General features: G+C 48.5%; 1 protein-coding gene across 2 annotated transcripts; it reads right to left on the bottom strand.

Moving 5' to 3' along the window:
• Nucleotides 1-331: 331 nt before the first annotated feature.
• SMARCD1 (SWI/SNF related, matrix associated, actin dependent regulator of chromatin, subfamily d, member 1) lies at nucleotides 332-12,337 on the bottom strand. 2 transcript variants are annotated; one of them, XR_010835807.1, is made up of 14 exons: nucleotides 12,018-12,241; nucleotides 11,152-11,339; nucleotides 10,839-10,881; nucleotides 10,620-10,742; nucleotides 10,014-10,136; nucleotides 8,835-8,951; nucleotides 7,443-7,544; nucleotides 6,679-6,840; nucleotides 6,501-6,598; nucleotides 5,134-5,269; nucleotides 3,400-3,522; nucleotides 2,176-2,277; nucleotides 1,424-2,044; nucleotides 332-928 (listed from the first exon to the last, which is right to left on the bottom strand). XR_010835807.1 is itself a non-coding variant. In XM_059082804.2 (13 exons), exons 1-13 carry the CDS (start codon nucleotides 12,192-12,194, stop codon nucleotides 1,991-1,993), a joined length of 1,548 nt encoding a protein of 515 aa, XP_058938787.1. In that variant the 5' UTR covers nucleotides 12,195-12,337; the 3' UTR covers nucleotides 332-1,990. The 2 variants fall into 2 exon arrangements, 1 of the variants encoding a protein (XP_058938787.1); XM_059082804.2 differs by having other exon boundaries at nucleotides 332-2,044; nucleotides 12,018-12,337.
• Between the last annotated feature and the right edge of the window lie 239 nt (nucleotides 12,338-12,576).

Below are 12,576 nucleotides of genomic sequence, written 5' to 3'. Positions count from 1 at the left end.
CAGTGCCACTGTCTTGTTAGAGCCTTCCTTAACGGGAACTGAGGACAGGACTCTCAGATCCAGTGATGAAGCCACTAACCCCAACCAGCCCCTGGCCTGCTTGGACCACTGGGGCTGACAGAACAAGCTCGAAGGTGAGAACCTGAGGTCCCCAGGGTAGAAATCTTGTTTTTCACCATATCCCCAATGCCTAGAACCACAGCTGGCACACAGCAGGTGCTCAATAAATATCTGTCAAATAAAAGGAACAAAACACCATGAGCATGGCTAATGGTATCAAAGAAGAAAGCTCAGGGAAGAGCTCTCCATCAGTAGGTAGGGGGACCCATCCTTCAGAAGATTCTTTTATTAAAACTGGGTGACATCGATAAGGGGACAGTACAAAAAAAATTTTGGTCCATGAAAAAAACATAACAATTCAGTTAATAAAAACAGTTATCTTCAGGGACACTGTGTAGGAGTGCTGAGCTTCCTTCTCATGGTTCCAGCCCCAGGGACAGAGGTTGTCTGTCCAGTGTCACTCTGGGGAGAACCTTTCAAGGGAGGAGTGGGATAATGACAGGAAGGGGAAGACAGGGAGAAAGTTCTTCTGTCCTCAGTGTGGAACAGTCAGGGATACAGGGCTGGGGGATGTGCTCGCAGAAGCCTGAGGAGGGGGTGGGGAAGCAGGGGCTTTGTCAGTTCTGTGGGTTTAGAGCCCATGCTGAACGGAATTCCCCCTCTGTGCCCAGCTGTCTCCCACCCTGCTGTGTTGAGTCTGCGAGCCTGGGATATGCTAACTCAGGGGTGATACAACCTGGAAGAAGAATTTGAGGCTCTCCTGGAAAGATGCAAAACCATCTCAGTTGCAAGGGGCCAAGATCACAAGGTCCTGCTGCTACCTGAGGGGTCTGAAGCTTTTGAGGGCAGGGGCTGGGGAGTCACAATCCTGTGAGGCAGGGAGAGGGAAGAGTCACAAACCCAACTCAGAGCTATTCTCCAGCCCTAGGCGCTTTCACTCCTCAGTGCCCTAGAAGTCACCCGTGGGTGTCAAACTGGGCAGACAAGGAACAGGAAGACAGGGATGGCCCAGGGCTTCTACCCGTTTGATTTTAGGCCTGTTTCTCCATGAAAGGATGGGGGAGGCAGGGTGGAATGAATGAATGAGTCACACCTCCAAGCAACAGCAGGAAGGAACAGCCTCTGCTGGCAATGACAGTACCCTAGGTGAGGGCCCTTGGGGCTCTGACAAGGAAAGGCAAGATTCCCCCACTCAAATGCCTTGGGTTAGGACAGGTAGGAGGGAATCCTAAAAAGCAGCTGCAGGGAGTGTGGTGAGAGGGAGCAATACTAAGAGAACAAGCTCCAACACTGATGTGGACCCCGTACAAGGGAGTAAGAGAAGCACAAGACAGCAGGCCAATCCAGAGGGCTGCAGACTGACCTGGGGCTCAGTGGAGCCCAAGAACCAGGATTCCTTTAGTGCTAGAGGGCAACAAGTGAAGGGACAGTTTGCTCCAAACCTGTGGAGGGAAGGAAGGAAACTGGATTCTGTTATCAGGAAAGCCAAGATCAACTAGCTTATAGAGTGCCCCCAGGCCTGAGTCTCGGAGAAGGGGCTAAAGCTCCCAACTCCTGGGTCTCTGAAGGGCAGGATCAGTGTAGCTGGTCCCTTTGAAGACCACTTGGCCTTAGGCCCAATCCATTCAATGCACTGATTACCACTACGGGTTCTCTCTCTAATACTATCTAGAGGTCCTATGCAGACCAGGGAGGGTACAGGCACATGGGAACTTTGTGGGGCAAAGGGAAACTGGGGGTAGGAAGGGATGGGATGGGAGAAAAGGGTTAACAGGTATCATGTGAGACCCTCTTCATTCTGGTGTTGTCCTAGAACGAACAGCATCCCCTGGAAGGCCCCAAGCAAGACCAAGGCAGGTGCTATGAGGCAGGCAGCACAGGGCCCAAATAAAGAAATCGGTGCAGCCAAATCAGGGCTGTGGGAGAAGCCCTATGTATTTCGGATTCCCAGGGCTTGCTCTAATTCTTGTCGTCTCTGCTGCACCTAAGGAGAAAATAGTGGAGGGAGTGGAAGATGAGACAAACCGGAAGTTGGTGCCTAACACCACTGACCCCCATCAAGGGTGCAGACCCCTTGCCTTCTGTCAGTTTCTCCTGTGCACCCCAGGTGCCTACCTTGGAGTAGAAGTATCGGCACACGGCCTCCTGTGCCCAAGGCTGGAAGTAGAACTCAGCTCGACGCTCTTCCTCTGGGTTACCCACCACATCAGTCATGGTCTGAGGGAGATGGGAGGGGGAAGACACAGAAGAGACTTGTTTCCTTCCCTGTCATCTGTTATGGATTGAATTGTATCCCCTAAAAGATGTTGAAATCCTAACCCTCCCAGTACCTGTGAATGTGACCTTATCTGGGAATAGGGTCTCTGCAGATGATCAAGCTAAGATAAGGTCGTTAGCGTGGGCCTAATCCAATATGATTGGTGGCCTTATAAAAGGGGAAACTTAGACACAGAGACAGACATGCACAGAGGAAAGATGATACGAAGATACATGGAGAACACCAACTGCAAACAAAGGAATGCCTGAGGCTACCACAAGCTAGGAGAGAGGCCTGGAACAGACTCTCCCTCCCAGCCCTCAGAAGGAACCAAACCCTGCTGACACCATGATTTCAGACTCTAGCCTCCAGAACCATGAGACAGTACGGTTTCCCTTGTTTAAGCCACTCAGTTTGTGGTACTTTACTACGGCGGCCCTAGCAAACCACTAAAACAACACCCAAAGTCGCCTCTGCTGTCAACAAGTCATTGGCTTGTTCAGGGATCCTTTCAGGCACCCCCTGTCCCTTGCTCCTCTTCTCGGGCTAACTGCAGTCAATCACCACAGGACAGGTGAGAACTGAGGACACATCTCACACATTCCGTGCTCATTCCTACCCTCCTGCCTGAGCTTATGGTGCTCCCCTCTCTGGGATATAACTCAAATCCCAAATTCTCCATGAAGCCTTCCCCAGCTATTCTAGCCTCATCAATCTCCCTTCTCCTTTGTATTACCTTTTTGGTACTGGTGAGTTCCAATAATGTCTTACATGATTTACTACTTTTAAAATCACAGTAACATGGTTTCTCCGAACAGAATGTGTGCTACTTTGAAAGAGATCAAGTTTTCCACTCTGTATAGCCTACAATACGGTACACAGTGACAGCACATAGTAAGTACTAGATAAACACTTTATGGTTCCACCTCCATTTCCCTACTTAATTGTAAAATGGGCCCTGGAACACACTAAAGAAAGTCTGGTCCCTCACTTCCCCCCCGGCTCTCTATCTCATGCTACAGAAACAGAGCAAATGTATGCCTCATGGATCTAAGTCTCTGCACCTGTCCCAGGTTCTTTACCTTGAGGTCCCGGCACTGGGACTGAAGCCAGTCATTGATGAAACCCTGGGGGTCTCTGGCAAAGCTCAGCATGAACTCTCGCTGGGTCTTCAGCTGATTGATAGTTTCTATTGTCTCATGGATCTGAAAGGAAGAAGGAAGCTCCTAACATTTTCACACTGGGGAAATACAAAGTTAAATGGCAGGCAGTGTGTGATTTCTTGTGTCGCTCCCAACCTAAGAACAGAGTGCGGCCCAGAAATGGCACTGCTGCCCTACGGCTCTGGCGCTCGGCATTCGCTTAGCAGGTGATGTGCACCGTATCTCTATACACCCCACGTGAGGGAAGTTTTCCTTTTAGTCTCCACAATGTCCACTGTGGACATGTCCACTCCACAATTTACCACTATATGGTAAATATTTAATCCACAGCACAAATGGGTCCTGAAACACTCTCAGGTAGAAAAGAAGTGGTACAGAGAGCTGTCTCAAAAGCTGTGGTCCGTGGGTTTCGTTCTTTGTCCTCTTCTCCTTCTCTCTACTCCTCCTGGCGATTTCATCTACTTGTATGTCTTCCGGTACCACTGACAAGGCAATGAGTCCCCAGTCTGCAGACCAGAATCCATTTTCCAAACTCCAACCAATCCACCTGCTTGACATCTCAAGGCACCTTAAATTCTCCGAAACTAACTTCACTACCTTTCCCTAATACCTGCTTCTCCTCCTGTTCCCAATCTGAATAACTACAACTGTACACCCCAGCTGAAAACCTGAGGGTCGTCATAATGCCTCTTCTCCCTCACACCTCACCCCACCGTCTCCATCCAGTGTCCAAATCCCTGCAATTTCACCTTGACACCTTCCAAATCTACCTACTCATTTCCATCCCACTGTCAGGACCGTTAAGTTTAGGCCCTCGACACATCTCACATGCATCACTGCACCAGCCACTTAACTGGGCTTCCTTCCTCCACATCTGCCCCCATTACAATTCACTCCCCACCACCCTGCCAGTGATCATTCTAAATGCAAAGAGCGCCAGACCCTCCAGTTTTCAGGACAAAGTATAAGCCAGTTTTCCCCGCAAAGCTGCTTCATGACTAGGATCCTGCTTCCCTACCCAGTTTCTTTTCCCCAGCACCCCGAGCTTTATCTAACACAGTAAGCAGCTTGTACTTCTTGAACATGCCAGGCTCTCTGCTCATCTTTGGGCCTTCATATACCCTGCTCCCTCTTTCTGGAATGGCCTCTGCCGCCCAAGCCCCTAAGCATCATCCTCCTTTCTCCCCTTTCGTTGACTCCCATGTCGTCTTTCAAGATTTAGTTGGGGCATCAGCTCTTCCAGAAGGCCTCCCTGTTCTCCTCTGTGTTCCCAGAGCCCTTCTGGCTTTACTTGCATGGACTATGTCTGATAATGGCATCGATATAAAAAGAGGAGCAGCAGTTGCCATTTGTTTTTATGTGCCAGATACAATGTTGTCTTTACATACAATGTCTCATTTAATCTTCATAACAACCTTATAAAAATGTGTATTATGGTCTCTATTTCGCAGATCAGAAACTGAGGCTCAAAGCTATTAAGAGGTATAGCCAAGAATCACAACTCATGTGTGTCTGGCTCCAACCAGCACCAAACAGAGTGCCTAGCATTTACTGGGTGGCAGTACATTTTGAATGAATATCAAGAATCAAAAGAAGCCAAGAAGCTGTGATAGAGGGCTGGTGGCACCCAACTATCCAGGGCATGGTCCCTACCTTGTTGTCTAGAGTAGCAATCTCCTGCTGGCTGGCAGTAGACAGCAGAAAAGAATTCATCTGGGTCTTCAAGGTATCATCCACTTCCACATCAATGTCATAACAAGCTGTCTTTTTCTGATCATTCGGGTCAACACTGGGGAGGAAACCAAAGGGGCCTGGTAAAGGGCTTGTCCCCTAAGACCTAATTACGCAGGGTCAAAAAGATTGTCTAAGACTGAAGGGCAAGGAGCTGACTGCAAAAGGGCACAAGAGACCTCTTTGGTGTGATGGAAATATTCTGTACGTTCCTTGTGGTGATAGCTACAGGATGTATACATTTGCCAAAAATCATCAAATTTTACTTGAAGTGGGTGCAATATATTGCATATAAACCTCAACAGAGTTAATTTTTTAAAAAAAACTCGATGGTAAAAATTCAAATGTTACAAAAGATATCCAATGAAAAGTAAGTTTCTCCCTCCCCACAAGGAGACCATCGCTACAGTATCTTCTGTATCTTTCCCTCTATTAAACTAAAATTGACCCTGAAAATTAATTCAAATAAAACACATACCATGCAAAATAAAAAGTGGCCTAACTTTAAGCCCATGAATACAGGACAAACTAGCTTCTACTGACCCATTGTACAGGTTGTAGGAGTTACTATTGGCTGAGTGATGATGGTTCAGGGTCTAATGAAAAGAAGGCTAATTATATGGAATAAGGGAAAGAAGGCAAAGACTACATCTAGCCAGAAGACATGCTGCTTTGAGGAGAAAGTGCCTTCCTTCACTCCATATCGGCCTAGAGATGCCTTGCTCATCCATCTTCTGAACAGAAAAGCAGATGGAGGTAATGGAGTTGGGAGTCTCAGCTTGCAATGTCCTACCACCCAGAAGAAAAATAGTAGCTCATCAGTGATGAACTGGTAAATGTCTAACAACTGATTCTCCAAAAGACAAGAAGAAGAAGAAGAACAAAAAGCCCTGACTTGTAGCATTTGCTCATTTTTGCATTTTAAATATTCTGGACATGACTGATTTCAAGATGCCAACATTGTATCACTGATCAAGGAGCTGGAAAGGGATGTGCAGTAACACATCATTAGGGAGTATTTCCACCATACAGACACAATAGACAGAAGTAACTTCGAAAACACAAACACCAGGAAACTAATATAATAATTCAGAGATGATGAATTTTTGAGTATATATCACCCTTATTTTTAATATAATGTATTTAATTGCAAGTTTGTATAATTTAACCTTAAATAATGACTGTGTTTAACAACCTGCTTGCAAAATCCCTGAAAATTTTGAGAACGGACTTGTGCAGCTGGTGCAAGCCAGCTCCAGCACACCACTGCCTTGCACACACATGCTTACCTGATGACATGATTAATGATGATGGGCTCTGGTGGCATAAGCAAGGCGTGGAGCCGTTGTGGGATCTCTGAAAACTTCATACGTTGAGACTCAAAGATCTGTGGGAAAGATGAGAAGCAGCTAAGAGCACAATTAGTGCTCCAGTGGACTTGAGCAAAAGAATGGGTCCTCTTCTTACCTGCTGGAGGTACTTGTCACAGATGACAAACTCCCGCTCATGTGGGTCCTGGAGCTTATGCGTCTTAATATATTGCCACAGTGCTTGAATGATCACTGGACGGGTCTGGGTGTGGATGCCCAGCAGCCGAGCCAGACGAGGGTCTAATTTAAACTGAGGAGGCTATAGAGAACCAAAGAGTATAAAGATGAAGCTAATGAGCTGAGTCTATGTGCATTATGAGGTGCTTGGCATGGCCATACATTCAAGCCATTCAACAGGCATTAATGCGGTGCTTTCCCTGGGGCAGAAAAACACTAACAGGAACTCAGAAATGACTAAGACCCTACCCCTACATTTAGGGAGGTAACAGTCTGGCGGCAAATTACCCACAACTAGACTTAAACCTTTAAATGTCAGACTGCTGGGCTTCCCTGGTGGTGCAGTGGTTGAGAATCTGCCTGCCAATGCAGGGGACGCGGGTTCGAGCCCTGATCTGGGAAGATCCCACATGCTGCGGAGCAACTGGGTCCGTGAGCCACAACTACTGAGCCTGCGTGTCCGGAGCCTGTGCTCCGCAACAAGAGAGGCCGCGACAGTGAGAGGCCCGCGCACCATGATGAAGAGTGGCCCCCGCTCGCCACAACTAGAGAAAGCCCTCGCACAGAAACGAAGACCCAAGACAGGCAAAATAAATAAATAAATAAATAAATAAAATTTAAATGTCAGACTGCTGATGGGATGTGGCTGTGAAAGCTGGACCCCCTCACATCAGCACAGAATACCTGGTAATCCAGCATCAGCAGGACAGTACACCGTACATTCACGTCTCCTGGCCGCTTCACCTGGAAGCCATCTGTCTCCTGGGTAGTGGCGGTCCTGTGCCACTACAGAGAGGAAGATGTCAGGGGGTGCTCTCCCAGAGGAAGAGCTGGGGTGGGAGGGAAGAGCTTCTGTAATGACTGAATATTCAACTTTGATTATTGAAGCTATTGGAGAAGAGCAACAGCATGAGACATTTTAAAAAACTGCATATGACTTTGGGATTCCTGTCTGTAAGTAGATTGACCTTTTAACTGTGACCGCTCAGGGTCACATTTAAATTAGCCTGAACTTTCAGTGATAATTTTATCCACAAAAATGGATAATATACATGTGTATAGTAAAATAACGTAGCTATCATCTATTGGGTACTTACTATGTGCAAGAATATTCTAAGACATTTACTTGCATTATCACATTTAATCCCCACAACATCCATACGAGATAGGCATGATTAAACCTATTCTACAGATGAGAAAACTAATGTTTAGAAGAGTGGAGTCAGCTGCCTAAGGTCAACAGCCAATAAGTGGTGGAGCTGCTACCTGAGCTCTGGTGTGTCAGATTCTACAGTCCACATTCTTAGCCACTATGCCGTACTGCTATAAAGTTAAGTTAAATATATTTATATATTTCTATTGATTCTATGACTTACTTCCCTTACTAGATGGTAAAGACCTTCCCATGTCTCTTAGTGGTTGAGGTTAAGGGGCTGCAGCTACACTGGCAAAGAAAGGAGCAGGTTAAGTTCACTTGGAGCGCTGGACTGTCTCATTCTGGTTTTGACTATATCCCAAAGAACACTGTTGCTAACATAGTCTTCAGAACACTATGTAATCAGGCATTACAATAAAGAATTTTTGATGATTTGGAATGTGAATCTGAACAGAGCAGGGACCAAAAGCAAGTCCCAGATCTGTAAAAGTAGCCTTGGCAAGGACTAGAACCCTATTAATTAACCCCCTTAATCACAGCACTTGTTACCAGGAAAAAGGTTGAATGGTGTGTAGATAACTACATCTCACATTTTTAATAAGCAAGATGCAGAGACGGCTTAGCATGTATAACAGGCCTCCATCAGAATTTCCCTTGAAAGTGGGGGCAGCAACCAAGATAGTAAAACTTAAAAGGTGGGACAAGTCAGACTGCAAAAGCTCTTGGGTCCAAACAGTACCAGAACTGAACAGCTAGTGCCACCTGGAGGTCAACGTGCAAACTGCGTTGGAGGAATTGTACACCTGGGGTAACCCTTTATTCATACCTTCCCCTTTCCCTAGACATTAATGTTTGGCTCCTAAGTCCATCATCCTCCAGTCATAAAGTCAAAGCAAAGCCTAGAGGACAGAACTACTCACTTCCACCAGATGGTTATCTGGCCCATACAGGTCTTTGTCCAGTTCAATCACCAAGGACTTAAAAAAAGAAGAGAACTTCCTCTTTTGTTTGGTGGCATCATATTTGGACAAGGCTGACTAGAGGAGAGGAGAGGTCATGTTAGAAAAGGCCAGAAGAAATTCCCCAAAACAAAGTCCCATAAAAAAGGAACCCACAAAAGCAATGGGAAAAAAAACTCAAAAATGTCTTCTGAGAACCTCTTAGGAGATGGCAAGGTAGGTGTCTGTGGATACTGAACAAGTCACAGTAGCAACAGAACCCTGAAGAAGCAGCCGATAACACATATAGGGTGACTGACTTACCCACCTCATTTCCCCAAGGGAAATGGGGCAAGTTAAGCCAAATCTCTGCACATAATAAAGCAAGTCTGAACAGAGAAGTCTGACTCTAGAGGGGAAATGAATCACAGGTAATAAAAAGCCAGAACAAAAACAGCTTTATTTGGATGACATGACACCACTGGTAGATGGACCAGATCTACATAGAGAAAAAGGAGGCTCTGACACTGAGCCCTGGTTCACCTGAAAAATGCATTCATACTGGCTCACCCGTGAACAGCTAAAAACAGAGAGCCAGAGAGTATAAAGGAATGGCAGGTGAGCTTCTCCAAGGAGCTTCTGGGGTGGGAAGTTTGGGGGCTATCACCTGTCAGCTGATGTTCCCATGAAGCAACAAAGAGCCTGTCAGAGAAATCTATCCCATGTAAACTGTGAAATGTCTCCAATGGAGGCTGGGAAGATGGAAATGCCACAGTGGAGATCGAGGAACTCAAGGACTCGAGAGGAAAGCATGGCCCAAATGCTAAGTGCAAACTCACTTGGTTTAAAAAAAAAAAAAACCTAACTGAAAAATCTGTAGATACTGTCAAGTCCAAAGGCTAGCAGCATCAGGAAGGAGGTAAAAAACAAATCAAATCCCACGACAATAAGGTTCTTGATATGACACCACAGAGGGGGCCAAGCTGTGGGAGCCAGAAACAAAGAACCATTGTCTTTTAGTACAGGGAACACAGTGACCCTCTCCCTGTTGTTCCCAACAGGAGCTGTAAGCACCAGTCAGGCTTCCCGCCAACCAGACAATACTGCTTGTTCCCAGCAGCTCCCACCCGAAATGCCGACCACAGTGGACCTTGAACTCACATCCTCCAGGAGCCGTCCTTCTACCCGAAGCTCCCAGGAAGCCACTGTCCCTTCTCCATCCTCGGCATCTGACTTAGCCGGATTGAAAGTGTTAGAAATGAAAATTCGCAGCTTCCGTTTTTGCTGAGGAAGGCAGAAACAGGATTGATAGTGGGGCTTCAGTGGTTTGATGTTGAAGACAAGGGTCTCCCCAAACCTGAAAATGACTCCTAACAGACTGGCTTACTGTCTACCCAGTCCTTGGGGTGGGTGGATGGAGAATCTACCTAGAAGAGGAGTACAGGCCACTGGCCTGAGTGCAAGTGCATTCACCAGGATGTCAGATGAACAGAGTCATGCAAGGTGCCAGGTTTCCAAGGTGGCAGAACAGTTGTAACAAAAACACCAACAGGGTATATTTCTGGTGCAAGAAATATCAAAGGCCCCTCCCCCTTCGCTGTTCTGTTCTTATGCTTCTAATGTAATTCTCAGTTTGTAGGCGGAAGGGAGAGATGTAATTTAAATGCCAAGGAGAGCTATGCTATGCCTTTGATTTCTCATCCCAAGCCTGCTGAAGGTTCCCGCGTCCTCTCCTTTGGCTCTCTGCCTAGCACTCTCCTGCGTTACCTTGATGGGACGTTTCAAGGCCTCCTGGATATCTAGCCGTTTCCTCATGATAGTCTGGTCCAGTTTCCTTTCAAAAGCCAAGAGATCCATATAGGCCTGGGATTCTGGTACCAGTTCACGAATCTTAAGAGCAGAAAGATATCATTGGGATCTAGAACTGACCATCTCTATTCTCAAGCTCACCACACCCTCAAGAAGATCTATATAGCCTGGACTCACCCTTTGAGGTAGAATTTTGTCAGCCATCTTCTTTTTCTTTGCACTGTTTGGAATAAACACTCTTATTAGGATGGGATGGAACTAGCCAGAACATGAAGACAGGCTGTCCGCACCTCCGTTTATAGTGAAATGAAGGAACTGCAAAGCCTGTCTCAAGTCAGACACCCCCATCGCCAAAACACGCAAAGCATTTTCAAGAATGAGCACCGTCTGCTGACACAGCACCAACACTTCTTGGTTGAGGGACTCCCACCACCTGCATCCTCACAGGCCTCCTTCCTCCCTCCCTCCCTCTGCCCTGGGGTCATCTTACTTGTGGTTCCGATTTTGGACCGCCTGCTGCTGGACCTGCTGGATCTGCTGAGGCGCAGGTCTCTTGCGGGATTGGTCCATCCCTGACTGGGCCAGGCCAGGTCGGACTGAAGGGTTCCCCCCATAGCCAGGGGGTCCCATGGAAGGTCCCTGAGGTGTCATTCGGCTGCCTGGTAGCATACCTGGTCTCTACACAGGGGAGAGGACCCAGAGATGTCATCGCTTCCCCTGCAAGCCCCACCAAGAAAGGGAAAGTGGGGAGGCCTGAGTTCTTTGAATGAAACAAGGCAGAGGGGTGGGGTGGAGCACAATGGTGGGGTGGGAGGAGAGCCCTCTATCTCTGTGAAATCTAGATAAATGGAGCTTCCTCTGCTCCAGTCGTGACCCCACAGGAAAATATAGCCCCAAAGCTAAGACAGCTAGATTACACTTAAATTCTCCCCAGTCTATTTTGTATCCGGCGCATTGGACATCTTCTCTAATTCCACATTTGCTCAGAGAGTACTGCCAGCTACTGTCTACTCAGAAGCTGACCTCAATTTGCCAGCTACACCATCCGTGTTTCTCTGGGCGCTGGAGCTGCCTAGGCCCTTTTGCACACAAGCTCTTACAGGCTCATGCTTCGCCCCACTTCTTCGTCCACCCTGGTTGTACACCCTGACTCCCCAAGGAAACAATGCCCCTAGGAGCAGATGAGGATGCTAACTGCCTCCCCTCCCTTCCCCTCACTGCCTCCCTGCACCCCGACTCACGGCCCGAATCCCTCCCAAGCGAGTCCCTCCTACTCCTCCCCCCCACCCCTGTCACTCCCAGGCCCCCGCACGGCCCCGCCCCCGGCCCGCGCGCCCCTCCTCCTGCCGCACTCACCGGATAGGCCGCTCCGGGCATCGGGGAGCGGTACAGCCCTTGACCCGGCGCCGGACCCATTCGCACCGGAGGCCCCGGAGTCCCGCCTGGACCCAGGGCAGCCGCCGCGCCCGCCCCTCCTGAGGCTCCGGCGCCGCCGCTCGGAGCCACAGACTGAAAACCCGCCCGGGCCGCCATCTTTCCCGGAGCCGCTGCTGCAGCTGCACAAAGAACCGGAACCGGAACTCCCCCCGCCCCCCGCACGCCCCCCGCGCCCCCCGCGCGCCCGCCCGTCCGCCCGGCCGGCCCGCCGGCACGGGAGGCTCGGGGCAGCGAGACTGTGGGCTAGACGGGGGGGGGGGCGGGAAACAAGCGGAAAAGGCGTGTGACCACTCCCTCCAGACTTCACGGTCCGGGAGGGAAAACCATAGAGAGTAGCTCTGGGATAGAGAGGCCCTGCGAGCGGGCGCCCCCAGGCCGACGGAGGAAGACAAAGACCTGGAAAGGGGGATTACAGCTCAGAGTGATGGAGTAACTGCTTCATCTTGGCGCAATGCGTTTAACTTTACAAAGCGCTGTT

Source organism: Kogia breviceps, chromosome 12, assembly GCF_026419965.1.
Source record: "Kogia breviceps isolate mKogBre1 chromosome 12, mKogBre1 haplotype 1, whole genome shotgun sequence".
In the NCBI taxonomy this organism is placed as follows: Eukaryota; Metazoa; Chordata; class Mammalia; order Artiodactyla; family Physeteridae; genus Kogia; species Kogia breviceps.
The sequence above is the reverse complement of the archived record's forward strand: the minus strand, read 5'-3'. Positions and strand labels throughout refer to the sequence as shown.